The 25,209-nt window shown below is 42.4% G+C and overlaps 4 protein-coding genes across 4 annotated transcripts; 2 read left to right on the top strand and 2 right to left on the bottom strand.

Annotated features, from left to right (window-relative positions):
* The first annotated feature begins 10,715 nt into the window (after positions 1–10,715).
* Positions 10,716–11,730, top strand: LOC104445605 (polygalacturonase inhibitor-like). The gene has a single exon (XM_039311785.1). The coding sequence runs from the start codon at positions 10,741–10,743 to the stop codon at positions 11,728–11,730; it is 990 nt and encodes a 329-aa protein (XP_039167719.1). The 5' UTR covers positions 10,716–10,740.
* A 2,449-nt stretch (positions 11,731–14,179) lies between these two features.
* LOC104414682 (filament-like plant protein) lies at positions 14,180–16,705 on the top strand. The gene is given in 4 exon segments (XM_039299729.1): positions 14,180–14,547; positions 14,868–14,990; positions 15,038–15,524; positions 16,361–16,705. Coding segments are annotated over 4 exon segments (1,194 nt in total). The 5' UTR covers positions 14,180–14,194; the 3' UTR covers positions 16,592–16,705.
* A 2,305-nt stretch (positions 16,706–19,010) lies between these two features.
* On the bottom strand, positions 19,011–20,760 carry LOC104445594 (cytochrome P450 93A3-like). The gene is made up of 2 exons (XM_039299724.1): positions 19,852–20,760; positions 19,011–19,628 (listed from the first exon to the last, which is right to left on the bottom strand). Exons 1-2 carry the CDS (start codon positions 20,758–20,760, stop codon positions 19,011–19,013), a joined length of 1,527 nt encoding a protein of 508 aa, XP_039155658.1.
* Positions 20,761–22,951: 2,191 nt separating this feature from the next.
* On the bottom strand, positions 22,952–24,880 carry LOC104445584 (cytochrome P450 93A3). Its single transcript, XM_010059488.2, has 2 exons — positions 23,987–24,880; positions 22,952–23,752 (listed from the first exon to the last, which is right to left on the bottom strand). Exons 1-2 carry the CDS (start codon positions 24,878–24,880, stop codon positions 23,114–23,116), a joined length of 1,533 nt encoding a protein of 510 aa, XP_010057790.2. The 3' UTR covers positions 22,952–23,113.
* Between the last annotated feature and the right edge of the window lie 329 nt (positions 24,881–25,209).

The raw sequence follows: 25,209 nt of genomic DNA, 5'->3' as shown, positions 1-25,209 counted from the left end.
GCAAATTGGAAGGAATGAGCATGCACATTTTATAGGCAACCTTTGAAAGTTCCGAACTTACATTTGAGGACACACGATATATGCAGGTTCTTCATATGAGTACCAATGCCCGGGGCTTCACCTATGGTTGATTTCTTTGTGTTCTCTACGCAAATGATGTCTAGTAATTTGATTTCGCATAACTTTGACTTCGTTTCTCGGAGGAAAATAGTTTCTTTCCAAGTTTTGTGTTTTTTAGTCATACGCCAAATCTTAGAACACAACACTTGTGGACTTCTCTCACCCATTCCCGCGTCAACAATTCTACTCAACAAGAAATGGAACTAATTTTATATGATGGAAGTGATCACGATATCTAGTATTTGAATAACTTGTCAATGCCGTACTTGTAATTTACGATTGACCCAATCTGCTAGAGGTTATCCAGGACATTCCAGAGCATTTGATATGTAGCATGCAACCCTCAGGGGTGCTGAAAACAGATTCCTAAACCTACAATGTCATGAAAAAAAAAAGCAATTTCTTAATTCAATCCGACTAGATCATTAAGACGATGGGAACGGATCGGGCCTAGCCACAGGGACGCAAATCAGGGGGTGATCCCTTGAAAGAGTAGTCCCAGGCCCCTCCTTCATGTCCACCTTGCCAGTCACTCGCCACTTGAACACCGAACCATACAAGCCAGAAGTCGTCTGCACGACCTGAAGCGACAATGAGGTTCCAGGACACCCTCTCTTCCCACTCCCAAAGGGCGAAAGCTGAACATGCTGACCCCTCACATCCATCCCTGCCTTGTTTTCTCTCACAAAAACCTCTCTGGCCTGAACTAGAGGGTGAGATAGCTAGTATAAGCACCTAGAGGGGGGTGAATAGGTACACAAACAAATTCTCGAGATACGGAAGCGATTCTAGGCAAACGATAGAAAGGAAAATACGATCAAAGTAAAGTAAAGGTTCGGGAAGAGAAAATTGAACACAAGATTTATAGTGGTTCGGCTTATTCCAAGCCTACGTCCACTCTTCCCCACCGATGACCCACCACCTACTGGATTTCACTATGAACAAAGAGAAGTTACAAAGACAGACTTTTCCTTGATTCCACAATGTAGATGTTCTACCACACTTCCTCAAGGTTTCTCACGAATATAGACTCTCTTTTGTTTACATGATTTTGCTCAACAAATGAATTGACTAAGAACAAGGAGCTTCAGACTTTGGAATTCTTCTATCGTGCACACACTCGAACAACTGGAACGTCTTCCTTATATACTCCTTCATGCCATCATACCCGTTGGCACTTACCAAAGGAATTCCTCCAATCTACTCGTTGGACGGAATCAATTAAGAAGATCATTCGAGCTATTAAAGGAACATGTCGATAGCCCATCAATCATGTTCGCCCATACAATCAGGATCTCGGTTTCCATAAGTAGAACCTTCCAAATATACTTTGTCAATCATCGGATCCTTAATCTTCGAATCAATTATGATCAAATAAAGGATTCCGTTATGTCATATCCAGCCAAGAGATCTTCTCCAGTTGATAAGGCCACATACTTAATGAAACATCCAGTTCTAAATAGCCTTTCTTCAACGGATTAGAAACTGTCAATGAGGATAGACTTTGAGTCTTGAGTCTGGCTGTCCGGAGGTCTTCAGACTTTAAATAGCAGAGTCCGCAAGCCTTCGACTAGATGATGGAAACGTTTTATCAACTTCAAAACACTTCAAGAGAATTTCTCCAACAATCTCCCCTTTTTGATGGTGACAAAACTTTCCCCGCAGATTTGAACAACTTTGACCTGCAAAACATTTCTCAAACACATATGCATATCTTATAGAGATAAATGGCTAAATGAATAACACTAGAATCTGCAACCATAGAAAATAGGTTAGTCTAGTATGCAATAAAGCCATCCATAAGATATCAATGGTAGTTAATAATAAGCTAAAGTCAAATCCAAATCCCAAATTTAGTCCACATCCGACACACAAGTCAAGTCAAAACAAACCACAAACCAAACAAACCAAAAAGTTCGACAAATTTAAGTTCAAAGTTTTTAAAGTCTCGCAACTCTCCCCCTTTTTGTCTGCATAAAAAAGATTGAGATGAAAATGGAGTAAAAAATGCTTGGGAACACGAACAAGCTGGAAATCTCCCATCGACTGAACAATGCCTTTCAGCCTTAGCATTAGCCTGAATCTGAAGAGAAATGGCTTGGATTTGATCATTCAATGAACCCGAAGAAGCTTGTCCTGCATTCTGCAAGTTCTGAACTTCACATCCCAATGCATATATCTGACCTTGCATCTCCAAAAGAATATCCATCACTCGCGAAAGTCTGTTGAATTGTCGGTTTGCGTGCGGCGTTGGCACGATCTCGATGGAGAAAATGCAAGATGATGGTAGATAGCATAATCACGTAGATTTGGCGAAGAAACATCATGACCTTCCTCAGAAACCGAGAGGCATAAATATCCTCTCGGATCTGCTGGGATCGATCGACTCCATCATTTGGTTGCGGGATTTGAGGACATTCCTCTTTTCTCTTGGTCTCCCCCGTGTTCATGCCTTCGAGGTGGAGAGTGCTCCTCATCTTCTCCTTCTTCTTGATCTCTTTTCTCTTCTTCTTCTTTTTCAACTCTCTCTTTCTCAGTATCTCTTTCTTCTTCTTCTTCTTCTCTTTCCTCCGTTTCTTTTTCCTCTGCTTCTTTCTCTGCTCTTTCTTCCGTCTGTTGTTCTAACTCTTTCTCTGGAACAGATCGACTGAGATTCTTCAAAGCCATTGCAGGAATGGTGATGTTATCATCATCATCTTCATCCTTCACGATGAGAGCTCTTCTTCTCTTGGATGGAGCATCCATGGGCTCCTTTCCTTTTCTTTTTCCTGCAGAAGAGAATTGATGAGATTTGACTGGAGTCTTCTCCTTAAATTTCTCCAATGCCTTGCTTAGTTCCTTCAGACGCATTTTGGTCACCATTTTCAGTCCTACCACCATATGATCGCACGATCGAGCACAAAGAATTTGCGGAGGCTGAATGTTCGATGTCTCGAATAACTTCGTCACAAGACCGGATAAGGAAGTTGACCTATGTCCTTCATCACAACTCTATATATGTGGAACATAACAAAGTGTGAGGAAGTGAAAACCTTTTCCCAAAGTGATGATGGCATACATTAGCTTTGCCTCGAACTTGAGACATCGATCTTGGAAGTTGATTTGGTCCGAGGCAATTGATTACAATTTTGTGCAGCAAGATGTTGAATGCAGTCATCTTTGAATAGGAATCTTTTCCTCTGTTCTCTTGTCCTTAACAAGTTCCAATGTAGTACGAGCAATAGAAACTTTGATCCGTTGATATCTTCCTCTCTCAACTCCTAACACATCTGTCAAAGATATCCATATTCACTACAAAGTCTTGATCTTTGACATCAAGGAGAATCTATTCGCATCCAAGAAACTAAGATTTGAATAGAATTATGCGGTTAGTTGAGGATAGGCCTCGTGGTGTCGAGCAGAATTTTTCAAGTTGAAGATAATCGAACTTTTCCCTCAAGTTCACATTCACAAAGATCCGAAAGTCAAAATCCACACTCCTAGGGTTTATCACCCCACGCTTCAGCAATTTTGAGTATAGATCATTCTGTTCCTTCGATCTAAACAACTCTCCCATTTTTCCTCGATTTTCCGCCGCAACTCCCATTCTTGGTTGAAATTGGCTGTATAATTTGTCATCATCATTTCCATCTACTGGATTAAATCCCCAATCATGAGGATCACTTGGGATATTCACAAGGGTTTCTTCTGCCACCCCTTTTATGAGCAATTCCCAAACTTTCCATTTTTCGCAAAAAGATATATTCATTTCCATATGCTTTGTCCTTAAGAAAATCATCGACATAGTTCAATGGAGTACTAGTCCCTTTTAAAGCACGATACAACTTATAAATAAAAGAGGGCCTTTGAACTCTTACAGGGTCTGCATCTTCAATGATTTCTTCATTTTGTTGATGCAATATATTTGATAACAACTTCCAAGAGCTACATATTGAAGACGACATCTTTCTTAGTCTTCGAAAGATTCCTGACTTTTGACAACTTTTCGAAAGATTAAACAAGAGAGAGCTATTGTACTTTGCTTCCTTGAAAACCAAGACACAAAAATGGTCATTTCAAAATAACCCGCCTCCAAGTAGTTGGTTGAGATAACAATAATCACGGTTGTGATAAACATACCGAGGTGCCCTTTCTATCAACTCGCATCCGGCTAAGTCTCTCTGCAGTTGGTTCTTCGAGTACCCAAGAAGAGTAAAGTCTCCCCTTTTAGGATACCGTTGTCACAGACGTGCATGAAGCTTGAAGTTGATGCAATATATTTGATAATATGCTTTGCAGCATTTAAATGTGATTCTTTAGGGTCTACTTGAAATCTGGCACAAATGCAAACACTAAACAAAATGTCAGATCTAGAAGCAATAAGATAAAGAAGCGAACCGATGATACTCCTGTATAACTTTTGGTCAACTTTCTTTCCTCCTTCATCTTTATCTATCTTCAAGGAACTTGACATTGGTATATCGGCCTTTTGCAATTGTCCAATCCAAACTTCTTCACAATATCATTAGCATATTTTTCTTGATGAATAAAAGTTCCTTCCTTCAGTTGTTTCACTTGAAGTCCAAGAAAGAAGGTTAACTCACCCATCATGCTCATTTCAAATTCATCCCGCATAGTCTTAGAGAATTTCTTGCTGAGACTTTCATTAGAGGATCCAAAAATAATACCATCGACATATATTTGAACAAGTAGAAAACTCTCGCTTTCTCTTTTAATGAAAAAAGTAGTGTCTACTTTACCTTTAACAAATCCATTTTCAATTAAAAATTTACTCAGTCTGTCGTACCAAGCTCAAGGTGCTTGTTTTAAGCCATATAAAGCCTTTTTGAGTCTGAATACTAAGTCTGGTTTCCTTGGGTCTTCAAACCCAGGTGGTTGTTCCACATAGACTTCCTCTTGGATGAATCCATTTAGGAAGGCACTTTTGACATCCATTTGGAATAACCTGAAATTCTTATAACAAACAAAAGCAAGTAATAATCGAATTGCTTCTAACCTTGCTACTGGTGCGTAAGTCTCGTCATAGTCTATCCCTTCTTCTTGTGTGTATCCCTTGGCCACGAGTCTTGCCTTGTTTCTTATGACTTTTCCTTTCTCGTTCATCTTGTTCCTGAAAACCCATTTAGCTCCAATAACATATTTACCTTTTGGTTTAGAAGTCAATTCGCAGACATCATTAATACTGAATTGCCTAAGCTTTTCTTGCATAGCTTCAATCTAGCTTTCATCAAATAAAGCTTCTTTTATGCTTTTGGGTTCTATTTCAGAAACAAGAGCCACAGCACTAGACTCTTCGCGCCTTTTGGATCTTGTGCAAATTCCTTCATTGATGTCGCCAATAATAAGATCTTTGGGATGACTGGACTTATGTTTCCAGTTGTTGGTTAATTTGTCAAATTGATGGTCACTTCCTTCACTTGAATCTTCAACAGTCACTTGTTCTTTGGTCCTTCAAAGTCTCGAGCTACTTCCGAGATTTAGACTTTTGTAGAGTCTCGGAGCAGTTCAGATTCTTCAAGATGAGTCTGAATGGATTCATTTTGCATAGAATCTTGAAATTTAACATTAATTGATTCTTCCACTGCTTAAGTCTTCTTGTTGTAGACTCTGTACGCTTTGCTTGTGGTTGAATATCCAAGGAAGATGCCTTCATCTAACTTTTCTTCAAACTTACCAACTCGATCATTTGCATTTTTCAGTATAAAACATTTGCATCCAAATACATGAAAATATGAAACAATATGCTTCTTTTCTTTGAATAGTTCATAGGGGGTTTTTTTTCCAGAATAGGCCTTAGAAAAACTCTATTTATAATGTAACATGCTATAGAAACTGCTTCAGCCCAAAAACGTGAAGAGATGTTACTTTCAATTAAAAAAGTTCTAGCCATTTCTTGAAGTGATCTATTCTTTCTTTCCACAACTCCATTTTGCTCTGGAGTATATGGAGAGGAGAATACATGCTGAAGATCAGATTCATCACAGAATTTTGTAAAATCACGATTTTCAAATTCACCTCCATGATCTATTCTTATACTCGAGATAACATACCATTTTTCATTTTGAACCTTTTTAGCAAACTTTTCAAAGTAAGAGAAAGTTTCAGACTTACTTGCCAAGAAATATACCCAAGTAAATAGTGAGTAATCATCCACAATTACTAGGCAGTATTTCTTACCTCCAATGCTTTGTGTTCTGGTTGGTCCAAAAAGATCCATACGGTTAGTGGAAACTTGATTTATTGGTTTAAAGGAATTTCTTACCTGTTTTCCCAATATACATGGTGTACATAGATCAGACTTTTGGTATGATAAATTGGGTAGACCACGAACAAGCTTCTTTGCTCAGATTTTGGCTATTTGCTTCATATTGACATGCCCAAACTTTCTGTGCCATAAGTTTGCTTCGTCTTGGATTGAGATTAGACATTGTGATTCATCTGGTTTCACATCCAAGAGGTAAATATTTCCATGTCTTCGACCCATGAATGACTGAATAGAATCTTTACTAATTCCTGAACATATTCCCTCTTGAAAGTTGATTTTGAAACCAATATCACATAGCTGACTAATACTGAGCAAATTGTAAATGAGTCCTTCCACTAAGGAAACATTGCTGATTGTGAGATTTCCAATCTTTATAGTTCCAAATCCCACAATTTTTCCTTTGCCGTTTCCTCCAAAAGAGACTTTTCCACCATTTACTCGAACAAGCTTTATGAAGTAATTTGAGTCTCCTGTCATTTGTCTTGAGCATCCACTATCCAGATACCATTTTACATTTTTCTTGATAGTGACCTGCATTTAAAAAAGAAACTCAAACCTTCTTTGGTAGCCATATTTTCTTGGGTCCATCGGTGTTAGTATGATATTCGGTTTTTGCCTATACCTTTTTAACAGGTTTCCAAATCATAGGACATTATTTTTCAAAATGATCTGCACTATTGCACTTTGAGCATTTGAGAGCATTACGACCTCTTTGGTTTTACAAAGATCCTTTTAAAATGATTTTTGTAAGCATCTCTTGTGAGTCTTTGTTTGATTCTTTCCTTCACTTTAGGAAAATCAATTAAAGGAATGGTTTCAAGAGTCATTCCCAAACCAGATTTATTAAAATAAGGTCTTTGAACGGAGAGAATTTTTTCCAGTTTCTCAGATCCTATAGAAAATCTTTTGGAAATATTTGAGATATCATTTTTCAAGAATGCATTTTCTTTTAAAAGATTATCTTCACTTTCTTTAAGAGAAGAAACATTCTTGTCTAAACATTTCACTTTTTCTTTCAAAATATTTTCCTGTTGTTTTAGAGCAGAATTTTCCTTCTTGAGTTCGGAAATTCTTTTAAGAGAAGTCTTAAGACTAAAACACAATTCATCAATGTATTTTGAAACCTTAATAGGGATTTTGAAGTTACTTACCTCAAATTCGCTTTCTGAATCTGAATCTATCTCGGAATTTGAATCTGAATCCGATTGTGCCATTAAACATATATTGGCATAATCATCATCGCTTTCTTCACACTGTATCACTCTGTGTTTCAGCTTTAAGAGCTTTTCGGTACTTTTCAGTTTTCCTTTCTTCTTCCTCGAAGAGGACAGTTGGGTCCGATGTGTCCCTTTTTCTTACATTCAAAGCGAGACTACATGTTTGTTTGATTCATCATCCTCAAATGACTTAGTCTGTTGCTTTTGAAAACTTTGTTTATTTGGATTGAATCTTCTTCCTTTTCTGTTAAGCTTTCTGAATCTTCTTATCATGAGAGCAAGTTCCTCATCATCCATATCATCTTCAGAATCTGTAACATCATAATCATCATTAGATTTTAATGCAATGGATTTCTTACCTTTAAGGTCTTCGTCTTTATTGATTCGTTCCACTTCATAAGACTGAAGAGTCCCAACCAACTCATCAACAGATAGTGGTATGATTCTTTGGGTCTCTCTGATTGAGGTCTTTATGTGATTCCAATCCTTGAAGAGTCCACGCTGTAGCCTGTTTAGCTTCATGGGATCAGAAATTGGTTGACCTTGATTTTCAAGACCATTCACGATTTCTGTAAAACGACTAAACATATTAGTTATAGATTCTCCTGGTTTCATTTTGAAGGCTTCATATTGACCGAGGAGAATGTTGATTCTAGTCTCTTTCACTCGATCGGTTCCTTCATAGGTAATATGTAATCTATCCCGGACTTCTTTAGCTGTAACACAAGAAGATATTATGTTATATTCAAGAGGGGATAAAGTACAATATAAGGAATAAATTGCTTTTGCATCAAGAGCTTGTCTCTTGATTATCTCTTCCCGAGTCATTTCGCTAGACTCAAAGCATCTTTCCTCTTTCGAGACAGATGCAGCTTTAGGAATGATTCCTTTTTCTACAACGTCCCATTCTAGAGAATCCTTTGATCTTAGGAACGCTTTCATCTTGTTTTTCCATATGTTGTAATCATTTCCATCAAAATAAGGTGGTATGGTATTGCTTTGCCCTTTTACCAACCCCCGGAGCCAACATACTAGCCATGGATCTTTAACTCTGAAGTAAAACACTTCAACCAAAGTGAGTACACAAGCTCTGATACCAATTGAGATAGCTAATATAAGCACCTAGAGGGGGGTGAATAGGTGCACAAACAAATTCTCGAGATACGGAAGCGATTCTAGGCAAACGATAGAAAGGAAAATACGATCAAAGTTAAGTAAAGGTTAGGGAAGAGAAAATTGAACACAAGATTTATAGTGGTTCGGCTTATTCCAAGCCTACGTCCACTCTTCCCCACTGACAGCCCACCGGCTGGATTTCACTATGAACAAAAGAGAAGTTACAGCGCAGCTTTTCCTTGATTCCACAGTGTAGATGTTCTACCACACTTCCTCAAGGTTTCTCACGAATATAGACTCTCTTTTGTTTACACGATTTTGCTCAACAAATGAATTGACTAAGAACAAGGAGCTTTGGACTTTGGAATTCTTCTATCGTGCACACACTCGAACAACTGGAACGTCTTCCTTATATACTCCTTCATGCCATCATACCCGTTGGCACTTACCAAAGGAATTCCTCCAATCTACCCATTGAACGGAATCAATTAGGAAGATCATTCGAGCTATTAAAGGAATATGTCGATAGCCCATCAATCATGTTCGCCCATACAATCAGGATCTTGGTTTCCATAAGTAGAACTTTCCAAATATACTTTGCCAATCATCGGATCCTTAATCTTCGAATCAATTATGATCAAATAAAGGATTCCGTTATGTCATATCCAGCCAAGAGATCTTCTCCAGTCGATAAGGCCACATCCTTAATGAAACATCTAGTTCTGGATAGCCTTTCTTCAACGGATTAGAAACTGGCAATGAGGATAGACTTTGAGTCTTGAGTCTGGCTGTTCGGAGGTCTTCAGACTTTAAATAGCAGAGTCTGCAAGCCTTTAGACTAGACTGATGGAAACGTTTTGTCAACTTCAAAACACTTCAAGAGGATTTCTCCAACAAAGGGGATCCTCCCAGGGTTTAAGATCCCTCCCGATCGCTCACACGTAGATGAAGAGCTGGATCTTCGATCACACAAATAGAAATTTTCTATTTATGAAGTGGGATTTTTGGATTGTTAAATAAAATTCATGTGATGACCCAGATGAAATGATCCCATCTGGGCTGATGGCTGCTGATTTGAGAAAGGCTTGATTTCCAGCTTAGAAATTTCTAACCTAGAATCTACAGATCAAACTTCATTTTAAGGTCAAAGCCACATCCTCCCAACTTGCTTTTAACCCCGACCAACCAATGTCCCACCGTCTCCCACAACCTCTACGGTGAGGTTCGGGCGACCTTCGCTGGGACCAACTTCAGGAAGCTCGATCTGTCCTAGAACAGGCTGCGGGGAGATACAGCGTGGCTGTTTGGGGTGAACAAGACTGAACAACTACATTGACATCTCGAGCAACCTATTTGAGCTCAACCTGTCGAAGGTGGAGCTGAGCTAGAGCAATACGTGGCTGATTGGACATTAACGGTAACAAGATTTAAGGGGGCGATGCCAGATGCGATGAAGGGTCTGCTGCTGCAGTTCTTGAACTTGAGCTACAAAAGGTTGTGCGGGGAGATTTCGGTGGGAGAGCGGTTGTAGAACTCTGGTTACTCGCCATAACCGTTGCTTGCGCGGTGCTACTCTTGATAGCTGTAAATGAATGGCGGTACTGGGTGGCTTAACAATGTGTTAGATATCACAACTCACAAGTACTTATTTCATTTTCCATTAAAACGGCTCAGAATTGACTTTCTTAGACAAATAATTTTTACTCAAAACTATGACTTTCACTATAAAAATTGAAAATGAAGTTATTGGAAGTTGCAAAAATATTGAAAATAATCTATATATACTTGTCCATATGTGAATTTTTTTTTAAAATATGTCGTGTTTTGCATAAGATAATAGTCAAAATATCAATTCAACAAGTTTACAGCCAAAATGAATCGATAAAAAATCAAAAGTGAAAGTCAATTCCTCCATAAATGCTACTTGCCGTGTCGCCACGCACAACTTCCTCCTATAAATGCTACTCTCCAACGCCTCCTTCCTCGCTCATCCAAGAGTCGCCGCCACCCCTGCCTTCCACAATGTCTCCCGCCCGCCTCCTCCTCCTCCTCCTCCTCCTCCTCCTCGCTCTCTCCCTTCTCCACCCCGCCTCCGCCACGGACTGCCACCCAGAGGACAAGGAAGTCCTCCTCCGCATAAAGTCCGCCCTCCACAACCCCTACCACCTCGCCTCCTGGGACCCGGACACCGACTGCTGCTCCTGGTACTGCCTCAAGTGCGACGAGGTGACCCACCGCGTCATCTCCATCTTCTTTCTCCAAGCCGACCTCACCGGCCAAATCCCTTCCGCCATTGGCGACCTCCCCTACCTCCAATACCTCAACCTCCATAAGGTCTCGAACTTCTCCGGCCCGATCCCAAAGTCCTTGACCAAGCTCAAATACTTGAAATTCTTGAGAATCAACTGGGTCAATCTCACCGGCCCAATCCCCTCCTTCCTCGGCCAGCTCAAGAACCTAACCTACCTCGATCTCTCCTTCAACAAGCTTACCGGCGGCATCCCTGACTCCTTCTCCACCATCCCCGCCCTCGGCTACGTCAACCTCGACCGCAACCAGCTCACTGGGAAGATTCCAGCTTCCCTTGCCAACCTCAAGGGGAACGACCTCTACCTCATCCTCTCCCACAACAGCCTCTCCGGCGAGCTCCCGGCGACCTTCGCCGGCGTCGACTTCGTGAAGCTTGACCTTTCTCGGAACAAGCTTCAGGGGGACGCGTCGCTGGTGTTCGGGAGGAACAAGAGCACGTACTACATTGACATCTCAAGGAACCAGTTCAAGTTTGACCTGTCAAAGGCGAAGTTTAACAAGAGCCTGACGTACCTCTATATGAACCATAATAAAATTTACGGGTCCATTCCGAAGGCCATGGAAAGTGTTCATTTCCTGAATGTTAGCTACAACCGGCTGTGCGGGGAGATTCCAGTGGGCGGGCGGCTGCAAAGCTTTGATGACACAGTGTACTTCCATAACCGGTGCTTGTGCGGTGCTCCTCTCGATAGCTGCAAGTGAAAACAGAACTCAGCTTAGCTGATGCTCTAAGGTTTGAGCGAACCGGTTTGTCCACTTCGGTCGTGTTATTACCGTGACTTGATCGGACATTGAAAATAAAATGCCTTTTGAATCGGGATATCTCTTTCAAGTCTATAGTACATGACATCCTCACAATTGGTTCTTAAGTCTTTAGTGCATTAACTCCAGCGTCCCGAATCAGGCGCAAGCTCGCTAGCTTTTCACCCCTAAATTTCCTGGCATGATAGAAGGACGAACTGAAACTCCATCTCATTCGAACTCATGCTCGCGCATGACCAACACGTTCCTTCAAGATTTAGAGCGATGAAAAACACGCGTTGCTTCAAGATTTGGACTCTGATGTGATGGGTTAGAGGGCTATGGATAATTTGGGTGGCCAAGAGACGGGTCAGAGTCGAACCAACGGGCAAGTTGAGTCCGTCATCGAAGGTGAGCAAAACGAAGCGGTGGGCCCCTATTTATCCATGTCCAGTCCTTTTGTCGTTCATCTGGTCCATCCACACCCCCATGTCGGACAAACGCACACCCGAGACGCGACGCGACGAGCACGCGAGCCCCAGGGCGATGTGTAATTATCAGTGGTCCTGCAAAGCACTCGGGAATGACTAGACTAGAGAGTCTCGTGAGAGAAAATATTGGGTGGTCCGGGACCTCCACGTCAGCGTGGTCCCGGACCACTCACGCGGCGCCAAGTGGAATTGTGGGCCCCTTGCTGTCTCTCCTCCTCTTCAAGAGCGTGCTGGGTGGTCCGGGACCTCCACGTCAGCGTGGTACCCGGCCACTCACGAGATGCCATGTGGAGGGATGGCCCCACTTGGTGTCTTCTGCCTTCTTCCCCTCTCTCTCCTATTCCTAGCCTGCCGATGCCCTCTCTCCTCCTAGCCTGCACACTCTCTCTCCTGTCAGAGCATTTATTGCAGAAACTTTTCTATTTCCTTTGTTAGAGAAAGAAAACGGCCGTTTAGACGCACGTCCCTCTCCATTTGTTCCCTTTCGCAATTTTGAATCTGAACTTTTCTCTCCGCGCTCGTTACTTCCCCTACCGTCGCTGACGAACCACATTATGGCCTCCCCTTCTCAGATGCTCGCTCACTTCTTTCTTCGGGGTCGTTCTGCTCCGTCGTTCGTTCCGGCGTTCCCGACATCGCAGATGCAGCACGCGGAGGAGAAGCAGCCTCTTCGAGCTCCCCTCAACGTCGGCGAGTGTCGCCCGCCGAGCGAGACCCCCACACACGGAAGGCTCGGAGGCGGTTGCTGGAGAAGCTGGTTGCTTCCATCGCCCCCCGCCGATGCCGACGCCCTTCCGCCGGTTGTCGCCGTCGGCGTCGGAGTCCGTCACCCCCGACCCCGACACCGACGAACCCCTGCTCGTGTTTTGGCCTCCCTCTCCGCGAGCGAAGGTCACTCTGCTCGCTCTCTCTCTTTCCTCCGCAAAGCGCCCCCTGCTCCTGAATGCGGATGCTGCCGACGCCCGTGCGTCCGAAGGTTCGTTTTTTTTTTGGGGATTCTACTTAGTAGAATTCGGTGCCATGTTAATGTTTAGGTTCATAGATACATCTGCGTTAGGTTTTGCTTTATCTTACTTGTTGTTGACTTGCTGTTATTCAGGTAGTTAGTGAAGATTGGAAGAAAGTGAAACGGCGGTATCTTTTGAGATTGTTTGCATATAGTCCTCCTAAGATATTAGAGGCTTCTGAGCCTAAATTGGTCACTCCTTATCAAGAGATTGAGAAGCTGGTATTAGGATTGCTCAAGTGTACTTGTAGCTGATTATGTCCAAGTCATGCCACACTCTCTACATATGCCCCTAAGTCTTGCTTTCATCACTTCTGCTATTTTATTCTCCCATACAAAATGCAAGCAATTCATTAATTGATTGTGTAATTGGACTTGCAGGGTTGTCGGAATGGTGATTCATGTTCTTTTTCTCATAACATGGGCACATCATTTTCGTCAGTGAGTAAGCCAAGTCCATGCATCGCAGAAAATGGTGACGCCGATCCAGCAATACTTATTCAGTTATTTCCTTTTGCTGATGATGGGGAAATTCTCATCTTGGACGACAAAAAGTCCATAGTATTCTAGTATTCTCATAGTATTGTAGCATCATCCGTAACCATAGCATAATGATTTAGTTTCTCGATGTCTGCATTTAATATCCAAAGCTGTAGCAAATTAATGAGGATAGTAACAAGATATCAGAGAATGTAGGAGGGAGGAAATATCTGATATACTACACAAATTGCACCGAAATTAAGCACTAATGTCTGGGTAAGAAGATTGGAAGCTTTCAATCAGAGCAAGAGTGAAATCACATGGAGTTTCAGCTTTGAGGATGACATCTACTTCAACCGTTCCTGCGTTAAATCTATTTGACATTGCATTCGGATTTGCATTTTTGTGCTTATGTACTTCATCGTAAGTTTTTTCCTTCTGATATTCAATGGTAGGATGGGAGAAGGCTGAAAATGAAGTCTTGGTGCTAAAGAAACAACTGGAGGCTGCAACACAAAGGAACTCGACACTAGAAGATTGAATCAGTCATCTTGATGGAGCACTTAAGGAATGTGTGAGGCAGCTCAGACAGGTGAGGGAAGAGCAAGAGCAGAAGATCCAAGAAGCTGTGGTCAAGAAAACTCGTGAGTGGGAATCAACAAAGGCCGAGCTTGAGACTAAGCTTTCCAATGTCCATGCCCAGCTTCAAGCAGCCAAGAGTGAAGCTTCTTCGGTTATATGTTACGATATCAGCCCTAAGCTTGATGCTGCTGAAAAAAGAATGTGGCCCTCAAAGCCAAAGTCCTTTCTATGTCGGAGGAGCTAGAACTCGGGATTATTGAGCGTGATTTGAGCACCCAAGCGTGCGAAACAGCCAGCAAACAGCTTTTAGAGAGCATAAAGAAGGTAGCTAGGCTGGAAGCTGAATGCCGCAGACTCAGAGCCATATCTCGTAAAGCAAGTGCGACAAACGATCTTAAGTCTTTCTCTGCATCATCGGTTTGTGTAGAGTCCTTCACTGATAGCCAATCGATGTAGGGGATAGGCTGCTAGCGATTGAGAATGACGTGCGAGAAAGCTAGTTGCTTGGAGCCAAGTGATTGTGAGCCATGCCACTCGAGTCATGGGCATCTGCTCTCAATAACCGAACTCGACCATTTTAAGAAAGAGAAATCCTTCGGAAAGAATCTCATGGTCTCTTCAGGAGAACTTGATTTAATGGATGATTTTCTGGAGATGGAAAGGCTTGCGCCTTTACCGGATGCGAGAAAGTGGAAGCCGCAGCCATGGAATGGGACTCGCTCACGGATCAAAACAGATCTGATGAAGTCACTCTCAAATCTGAGCTTGAAGCCATGATCAATAGAACGGCAGAGCTGGAGGAGGAATTAGAGAAGAAGGAAGAAGAAAAGGAGAAGCTAGAGATGGCTCTAAGTCAATGTCAAAAGCAACTTGAAACTTCATGGAGTCAGCTCAATGAGGTTGAGATGAGAATGACAGAACTCAACAACATGTTGTCTGCAGCACAAAAATCGAAGCAAGCTGCAGAGGAGGAAACAAGGATTACCCATGAGAGGATGGAAGTAACAGAGTCAAGACTGATGGATGTTGAAGAGGAGATGAAAAACTTGCTCCGTAATGTGAAATTACTACAAGAAGAGGTTGAAAGAGAGCGTGCTTTGTCTGCTGAAAATGAGGCAAAATGTCAAGAGCTGGAGGATGAAAATCTAAATATGAAAAGGGATGCCGACTGCTGCAGCATGAGATCGAGCTTCGGCGTGTGGCTGTCTCGATGAACAGCTAAAAGTAAAGCAGGTTAGTTCTCTATGGCTTGTGGATGTTAGTCTATATCTAATGGAAAGCATGATAACATGAATAAATTATTGAGATGGTATTGCTCCTTTTACATAATTTATCAAGTTTGCCGACAAACCCGCTGCTACATTTTGAGTGGCAATGTTACAGTTGCATGTAGAGTGAGTTCCATCTACATGAGAAAAGAGAGATGCCTCTCTGCCTCTCTTTTACATTCACATCCGTGTCGAACATCTCGATTTGGGTGTTTTTTTTATGAGATATGACTTCAATCTCCCGGGTGAATAGTTATTTATTTATAGCCATCTCAAGGAAGATGAAATGATTATTTTCCAATGACGCAGCATGGTTTTGATCTTCATATTGACATATAGCTATGTTAGAAACAGGAGGGCCGCATCAACATCTTGTACTTTATTAGTTCAAACCGTATGATTGGGGCACAATCTAAACAAATCTCAAATTTCACTATAGCATTGAAGACATTCAGAGGTTAATATAGAATTTCAAAGCACTTGACTTTTGATGTAATGTAATTTTTGAGCTTAAAAAGCACTTACGGTGCTACGATGGGGTGCTTCTAAACTAAATTAACCAGAAAATGCTCATGCTAGGCGAATTTTTTTTTTGTTTTTTCTGTGGGTTGTGGTGCTTCGAGCAACACTGCGCTTGCTGACACCATCGACTATCTGATAGGATCAGCTTACCAATGTTTTATTCATGCTAAATGGGCGATCATGACTTAGTCTGAATTTAGTTTCCTTCTTAAGTTCTCATTTAGTTTTGTTATGTAAAACAGGAGCAAGAGCTAGTAGTCGCTGCTAGCCGGTTTGCAGAGTGCCAGAAGACTATTTCATCTCTCACTCAGCAATTAAAATCTCTAGCTGCAGTAGACGACTTCTTCACCGATTCCGATCCAGTGTGCAATCACATGGATGAAGGATTACTAAGCCCCGAAAACGAGCTGCACCATTTAACAGCCCACCAGTCCTCATTTCTGCTGAACAAAGATGAAATAATCTTGGTTTAAGAATTTGATTATTCAACTAGCTGAGGCAGGAAGATGAAATGAGTGAGGTGAGATAGGAAGAGTGTCTACTTTGATTTTTTGCCTTGTGAATAAACAACCACCATTGTAAATGCATTCATGACATCTCTGAAACCGACACTCGTGAATCTCAAGTATAGTAGTACATAGTCCGATTTTTGAACGATATAAGGTTTCAATTCCTTTATAGCATGTGGATGTCCAGATTGCTTAAAGCTGCCAATTGTCTTGTTTGGTGTTAGTGAGTTGTAGCAAAGGTCGTAAGCTTATCTTGGCCCCCGGCAATCCCATGGCGGGCCACCTAGAAGAGTACACATGCCCCAACTTTCTTCGCGAGACAAAATAATTAGCGACTTCTGTGATCATTTTAGTTTGATTTTTTTTTTTTTTTTTAATTTTCTTAGGAAAAACCTTTAGCTAGCCCGTTTGGCAACTTATCATTCAGTTTTTCCACTAAATCAAATTAGAGGTGGAAAATAAAATGAAAAGGAGTTGCGTAGGAGCAATACGAAAACTAAACGGAAAAACAGTTTATCCTCTTAAACTTGCCGTCCGTACAGCTCTACATCTTGCAATTTATGTATTCTTACTTGTCCTTCTTTGCTTTCACAATATCAAGTCCTCTAAGTGAATTTTCAATTGTGAGTAGTTCATAAACCATTTCATTTTGGCCTAAGACACCATCTGTACCTGCAAAATGTGGATGGAACTGAATTTCCTTTGGAAAAGAAGCACGGCCAACCAACTCTTTCTAACTTATTTTACATTATAATCTAGTAGGTCCAACATCTCGTATCGACGTTCTTTTTTCACAATTCGCAAGTATGTGTCTGTAGTCATTTTTCCTAGTGATGTCATGTAACAGTTGATCTATCAATCTACTTTCATATTTCAATGGCATGTAAATCTCTATTCCCTCAAAAAATGAGTAGGTCTCGATTTCCATTTATCTTCACTAGTCGTATGATATGCCATCCAACACAACCTAATATTATTTCCAAAAAGGGTGGTTGGGCAAGAAAATAGAAAAGAAATGGGGCGTTGGGTTTGGACACCAATTTTTTTTTTTTTTGCTCAATAACACAATGAGATTTTAAATTAAGTGTGTGCAAAATTTGATGGATTAATTTTGAGTACGGGAACTCATACGAATTTATTTCCGAAAGCTTTAAAGAAAAAAAAAAGAGTTGGAAAAGGGTTGTTGAGCAAGAAACAGAGAAAAAAATGAGGTATCGCGTTTGGATGCCAAATTCTTTTTGCTCAATAACACAATGAGGTTTTAAACTAGATGCGTGCAAAATTTGATGGATTAATTTTGAGTACGGGAACACGTACGAATTTATTTCCGAAAGCTTTAACAAAAAAAAATTGAGTTGGAAAAGGATTGTTGGGCAAGAAATAGAGAAAAAAAATGAGGTATCGGGTTTGGATGTCAAATTTTTTTTGTTCAATAACACAATGATTGTTGAATTCTATAAGATTGACAGTAATTAACAATAGTGATTTACAGTGTCGGTATTTGTCATAGACAGCTAACCTACGCAGGAAGTGAAATCCATGTTAGAAGTTCGAGTTGCTTAATAAGTGATTGCCCATCCTTTTTCTTTTTTTTTTCCTTAGACATCCTTGCCAGATTGACATTCTAATTCGGAGCGTTTACACAATGGATTGGGGCTCATTTTCGAGCAGCCCAACCAAGGAAATGGGCCTAGGCCCTGAGTGGATTAAGGCGTTGTCCGGAAGTCTAATTAGAATGTAGTGTAGTGCTGATGGTAATACTAAAACTCACTAGACACAAATTGAATTTCCCGCTTACAAACCTCCCAAATCTCATAAATTGAAGGATTGGTCATGCAGATATTATAGGCAACCTCGACATTTACAAATATGGACTGGAAGGAATGTGATATATGAAGGTTCTTCTAAAGAATTCCAATGCCTGGGGTTACGCCAGCGGTTGATTTATTTATGTTCTCTGATTGGGAAATCAATGCAAACAATGTGCATCAATTTGATTTCCCTATAGCTTTGACTTCATTTTCGAAGGAAAAGATCTTTCCAAATTCTATATTTCTTGCTTGTGGGTCAAATCTTGGAACAGTATACATGTCGACTTCTCTCACCTATTTCTGCATCAACAATTTCACTCGAGAAGCAGTGGAAGTGATTCCATACAATTGAAGTGGTCACCATGCCTATTACTTGAATAACTTGTCGCTGCCGTAATTGTAATTTACTATTGACGCAATCTGCTAGAGGCTGTTCAGTACATTTAGGAGCATTCCATGTGCAGCATGCAACCCAAGGTATGCTGTAAATAGATTCCTAAACCAACAATCTCATGAGAAAACAAGCAAACGAGAAAGGCATTCCAATTTCTTGATTCGATCCGACTAGATCATCAGAACGAAGGGAACGGATCGAGCCTAGCCACGGGGACACAAACCAGGGGATGAGCCCTAGGAAGAGTAAGCCCGGGCCCCTCCTCCATGTCCACCTTGCCGGTCACTCGCCACTCGAAACACTGAACCATACAAGCCAAACTCGTCTGCACCACCTGAAGCGCCAGCGAGGTTCCAGGACACCCTCTCCGCCCACTCCCAAAGGGCAACAGTTGAAAATGCTGACCCCTCACGTCCATATGTGCCTTGTTTTCTCTCAGGAACCTCTCCGGCCTGAACTCGAGGGGGTCCTCCCAGTGTTTAGGATCCCTCCCGATTGCATACACATTAACGAAGAGCCGGGTCTTCGCAGGGATCTCGTAGCCTGCAACGGTGCAGGCCTCGGACGATTCGCGCACGATGATTGGCCCTGTGGGGTGGAGCCTCAGCGTCTCTTTCGCTATTGCTTGCAAGTAGGGGAGATCGGGTAAGTCCGATTCCTGGACCAGCCGGGCATTCCCGACCACACTGTGAATCTCTTGCCTTGCTTTCTCAAGCACCTCGGGGTGGTTGATTAGCTCCGCCAGGGCCCATTCCGTGGTGATCGCTGACGTGTCAGTCCCCGCCGCAAATATGTCCTTCAAAAATTGAAAAAGATATATGCAAGTTCGTATTTCATATATTTATGGTCGAATTGATGAGGCTAATCAGTCAATGCGGTTTTTTTTACAAAGAAACTAGAGGTGCTAAAGTCAGCTAATTAACTTAGTTTTATATTCCATGATTCATGGGAAGGTAGTTTCCATTAGAGAATACTTTATCTGAGCTTGTGGGAATTAAAAAAAGAAATGTTCAACTTACCAGGATGAACGCCTTGATGTTCCCCCTGGTCAACCTCATCTCTGAGCTCTCGTCCTCTGATATATCAAGCAAAATGTCAAGCAAATCTCTGGCCGTTTCACTCCCCCCTCTCTCTGTCCTGATCTTCCTGGCCTCTTCATGCTCTTCGATGATCCTCTCTGTCATCGCATCAAACCTGTCCCTCACTTTCTTGAGCCTCTTCCCAAACCCCTGCAAATCCAAGTTCTTGCAGAACCAGATGAAGTCCGACAGATTGAACTTCCCAGTGAGCTCAGCCACCTCCTGAACCACCTTCCTCACCTCGCCAGCCTCCTTGTCGTTGTCTGAGTACCGCGTGTTCATGGTCATCCTTGAAATTACATTGTTGGTCACCTTGACGAGCTCTGCTCCCACATCCACTTCTTCCCCTACCTCGGCCTTCTTTAACATTGACGCAATGAATCGGTTGATCTCTTCACGACGGACTGGGAGGAGGAGGTCCAGCGTCCGACCGCCCAGGAGCTCCGACATGCACAGCTTCTTCATGAACTTCCAGTACGGCCCGTACGGTGCGAATGAAAAGTCCTGTGACCCGTAAGTGAGGTAGTCAACCGCGGCACTATAAGGCCTGTTGGAGAAGCGGGCCTCATGGGTCTTGAGGAACTCCTTGGCCATCTCAGCGGAGGAGACGACGATGCAGGGGACGGAGCCAAGCCAGATGTGGATCAGGGGTCCAAAGCGGTTGGCGAGCTTGTGGAGGGCTTGGTGGGGGATTGGAGCCAGGAGGTGGAGGTGGCCTAGGATCGGTATGGACCAGGGGCTTGGAGGGAGACAAGAGGAGGCTCGGTATCGGTTTAGCATGGCTCGGACTAGGGTGAAAGAGCCTACCCACACGAGGAAGAGGAGGATGTAGCCTTGGAGGTCAGCCATGGGAGGTTGCTTGAGAATCAACAATGGAGATTTGTCAAATTAGGGTTATATAAACTAGACCTAAAGGTTCACTAATCACGAGGGAGCCCTAATATTTTAGACATAAAATGCCGAAGAGGATAAGCCTTCTGGTGATAAAAGAACCTTGGAACCTAGGCATGTAGAAGTTCCCTTAAAACTAAATGCAAAGTCAAAGCATAGTCTATCAATCTTCCTCTGCAAATTATGATTCTGTTGAGCCATCCTTTTATACTTCACAGGATAACTCAAATCAAAAGGTCTAGCTTGTATCGTTAACTTGCAAATCTTTAGGTCTTGAAATGGGAGCTTTTACCAAGTCAGAAGCTACTCTGAGAATTAGCCAAGGATGGTATCCTTAGGATCGGCAAGATGTTGTCACTTTTCTGCAGTTTGTCTCTTTGCCCTTTGAGTTTTCGGATGAAAAGAACAGGAAAATTCCACTCGTTGGCCGTCTCGTGTGGACCAACGTTGGCGTGTAACCTGGGAATGTGCCAAAGCATAAAAAACACAGCGCAGATGGAGTTTTTAAATGTCTTGTTAGTATTGTGGTTCCTTTCAGAGCCTTTCATTGTCGATAGCGAGGGGCGAGACATTTCTTTGTTCAGTTTGGACTTTTTTGCACTAGGACTTGGTCTCCTTCTGGCGCCAAGAAGAGAGGCCGGCCTAGTGCTCCGAACTAATATGGCAATTAATCCTAGGAGTAGGACTTCTTCAAAACATCATGGGAATCAAGTGAGTGATACTTAGAAAAACAATCAAAAGAAATAAAAATTGGAGGGGTGCTGAAGATCGCGTGCATTTGCAAGTGATAACTATTTTAAGAGGAGGATGTTCCATGCGTCTGACTAGTTTAATAAGCTGTTATGTGTGTTTTTGTTAAGTTATGATCACCACAAACTCAATGATTTCAATCATTAAAACATAAATAGCAGATGATCAATGGTCAATGAAAGTACTAAATCTAACTTCCGATCAAATCCAAATGGATTATAATATGCCAACCTCAAGGAACTTTGTAGAATTCTAAAAACTAAGACAATGCACGGGAAAATAATTGAAAACAAACTATTTGCAGAGGACTTATGTTGAATTAAAACAGATAAGTTACATTATTGGACGCCACGCTTGCTCGATGACATATTTAAAGACAAACTTCTCAATAGAAATTAATGAAGTGCTAAGAGAAAATATAAGCTTTTATATTTTAAGACGAGTACAAGAATTAAGAAACCGCATCTAATTTGAATTCCAAATTCAAACTTAAGCAAAATCTAATCCCAATTATCTTATGTATTTTTTTGTCATAAATGCGCGTTAGAGACAAGTGCATGTCTTTACTTTGATTCCTCTTGCATATTTGATAAGTTATTCTATTGTGCATCATGATTTTCCTTCTCAAGAATCTATAACTAGTTCTTAAATTGTGCGCTTCTTTCGGGATAATTTGTAATTGCTTCTGATCCTTAGCTAAGTTATCCCTTGGTCGATTGAATTCTACATGATTCAGACCTCAATTTTCTTTCATATCTCAAGTCAATGGATTGTCACTACATATCATGATCTTCACATGAACTATGTCCATTGGAAACTCACCAGCAATGAGCTCTTCCATTTTGTGGGTTTCATGGGCTAGGTGTACTGTTATGACCTTTATGGGCTTATCTAGGCATTCAATCGAGCGGGCCTCATAGTTTAAGTGTATTGTCATGATTGATTTGGGACATTAACTTCTTCATATTTAGGCTTAGATTTACGATCAGGTGTCAACATGAATATAACGTTACGAAATACTAAACCATGTTTCAAGCATCGGATAATTGATCAAGTTAGGATTCGGCCAAATTTGTACATTTGCAGTCATACCAGATTTGATAAGTTTGGCCATCTACAACAGTCGAGCAAAATGCTAAACGACCAAATAACTTCTGTTCGCATCGGCTTAAATTTTGAGGGCTGCACACTGAAACGCTCTTAATAGGATTGTCATGTAGGCATCTTCGCCCCAATCACAGAAACATGGCCTAAGATTACCAGTCCAGTCCAATAGTTGGCTCAACGAATTGGTGCATTGCTGCATGAGTTTATATACCGATAATTTAACATAGTACACTAATCTTATAAACCGATTTATTATGAGTAACATTATTGTAGAAAGTTGGACAAAGGCTGATTAGACAAACTAACATGAACTGATGATGGATCAGATTACATTTCAAATAGGGGAATAGACGAAGCAACGTGAACTCGAAGTTGGACAAATATGTTTTTAAAAAAACAACCAAAATATGCATTCAACATAAGCCATAATCAACAGAAGTAGAAATGCTTCATGTCACTTCACCGGCACCGGCAATGGATCGATCCTAGCCACGGGCACACACACGATGGGATGAGCCCTGGGCAGCGACAAACCGGGCGCTTCCTCCATGCCGACATACCCGTCAACCTTCCAGTCGAAGCATTGGATCATAGCCCCGAGCACGGTATGAATCAAGTGCAACGCCAGCGAAGCGCCGGGGCAAGTCCGCCTCCCGCTCCCGAAGGGCAACAGCTGAAAGTTCTGGCCCCTCAAATCCAACTGGCGTCCCTTCTCATCCAGCCCTTCTCCATGAATGAACCTCTCGGGCCAGAACTGGAGCGGGTTCTCCCAGTGGGTCGGGTCCCGACCTAGGGCCCACACGTTGATGAGGATCCGGGTGTTCGCCGGAACGTCATAGCCACAGATGACGGTGTCTTCCGTCGAGAGCCTGGCGACGAGTGGACCTGTTGGGTGGAGCCTGAGCGTCTCTTTGACTATGGCTTGAAGGTAAGGGAGGTTCGGCACGTCCAGCTCGGACACGAGTCGGGATCTTCCCACGACGGAGTCGATCTCTTGCTTCGCTTTCTCCATGACGTCCGGGTGGTTTATGAGCTCCGACAGTGCCCACTCTATTGTCGTTGAGGATGTATCAGTTCCGGCTCCAAAAACATTCTGTTGAAAAAGAACGACACTTTTGTCAGGGTGCAACCGAAAAAAAGAACAACATTGTTTCTATTCCTCACGTCTTGTATACAACATTGTTTCTATTCCTCGTGTCTTGTATAGCATGAAGACAACATTCATATAAAATAGCTGAACTGGCATGATTAAATGTATGGATGTCACTTTGTTCATAAAACCAATCAGAAAAAATGTTTTAGTATGATGCGAAAAATGTCGATTTACCATGATGAAGGCCTTAATGTTCTCTCTGGTCAACCTAATCTCCGAGCTCTCATCTTCATAGATTTCCAGCAAAATGTCAAGCAGATCTTTCACTCTCTCTCCTCCCTTTCCCCTCGCCTCCTGATGCTCTCCTATGATTCTCTCCATCATCTCATCATACCTCTCTCTCACATCCTTCAACCTCTTCCCAAACCCTTGCAGATCCAAATTCTTACAAAACCAAATCGCTTCCGACAAGTTGAACTTCCCCGCCAGCTCGCACATCTCCTTCACCAACGTCCTGACCTCGTCGGCTTCGTCCTCATCATCGCAGCACCTCCGGCTCAAGGCCATCCTCGATATCACATTGTTCGTCAGCTTCATGAGCTCCATCCCGACGTCGACCGCTTGTTTCTTCGCGGCTTTCTCGAACATTGCTTTCAAGAACCGGCCGATCTCCTCGCTCCTCACGGGGAGGAGGTGGTCAAGGGTCGGGCCACCGAGGAGCCGGGTCATGCAGAGCTTCTTGATGAACTTCCAGTAGGGGCCGTACGGGGCGAAGGTGAAGTCGGAGGAGCCGTAGGTGAGGTAGTCGGCATTGGCCATCTTGGGGCGGTTGAGGAAGGATGACTCGTGGGTTTTAAGGATCTGCTGGGCGGTTTCTGGCGAGGAGGCGACCACGCAAGGGTTCGAGCCGATATAGATGAGGAACAAGGGCCCGAGGGAGGTGGAAATCTTGTGCAGGGCTTGGTGGGGGATCGGAGCCAAGAGGTGCATATGGCCTATGACGGGGAGGGACCGCGGGCTCGGTGGGAGGCGACCCCCCGTTCGAGTTTTGGCGCGGAGGGCTCGAATCAAGAGTAGGGAGAGTAGACAAAGGGCGAGGGGGATGAGGTAGTCTTGTGAGAAGGCCATGTTTCGATTGATTTGTTCAAGACCTTGGAAGCATGTTACTATTTATCTAGGGCGAGGCAGGATGGGTATTAACATCGATTTTTTATATTCATCTATTGATTAATGCGATAGAGTTTTGTTATAGGTAAAATTTGTCCTGCTTGTCCAAATGTTGATTTATAATCTGTCATATTACTTAATATATCAATTTAGCACCCTGATTTTCGTATACCTAGGATTACTCTTACTTGGAACACATGGCAAAAGTGGCCAAATCATGCAAGAAAGGTGGTGAAATTATAAATCGGCCTGTCGGATGTGGCCCCAGAATCAAGGTGGCAAATGAAGTA

This window comes from Eucalyptus grandis, chromosome 1, assembly GCF_016545825.1.
Source record: "Eucalyptus grandis isolate ANBG69807.140 chromosome 1, ASM1654582v1, whole genome shotgun sequence".
NCBI lineage: Eukaryota > Viridiplantae > Streptophyta > Magnoliopsida > Myrtales > Myrtaceae > Eucalyptus > Eucalyptus grandis.
Note: the sequence above shows the minus strand (reverse complement) of the source record. Positions and strands in the feature narration are given on the sequence as shown.

Coding starts and splice junctions, on each gene's coding strand:
- LOC104445605 (XM_039311785.1), top strand. CDS start 10,741: ATGTCTCCCGCCCGCCTCCTCCTCCTCCTCCTCCTCCTCCTCCTCGCT.
- LOC104445594 (XM_039299724.1), bottom strand. CDS start 20,760: ATGGCTGACCTCCAAGGCTACATCCTCCTCTTCCTCGTGTGGGTAGGC. Junction 19,629..19,851: donor ACATCAAGGCGTTCATCCTG/GTAAGTTGAACA, acceptor CAATTTTTGAAG/GACATATTTGCGGCGGGGAC.
- LOC104445584 (XM_010059488.2), bottom strand. CDS start 24,880: ATGGCCTTCTCACAAGACTACCTCATCCCCCTCGCCCTTTGTCTACTC. Junction 23,753..23,986: donor ACATTAAGGCCTTCATCATG/GTAAATCGACAT, acceptor CTTTTTCAACAG/AATGTTTTTGGAGCCGGAAC.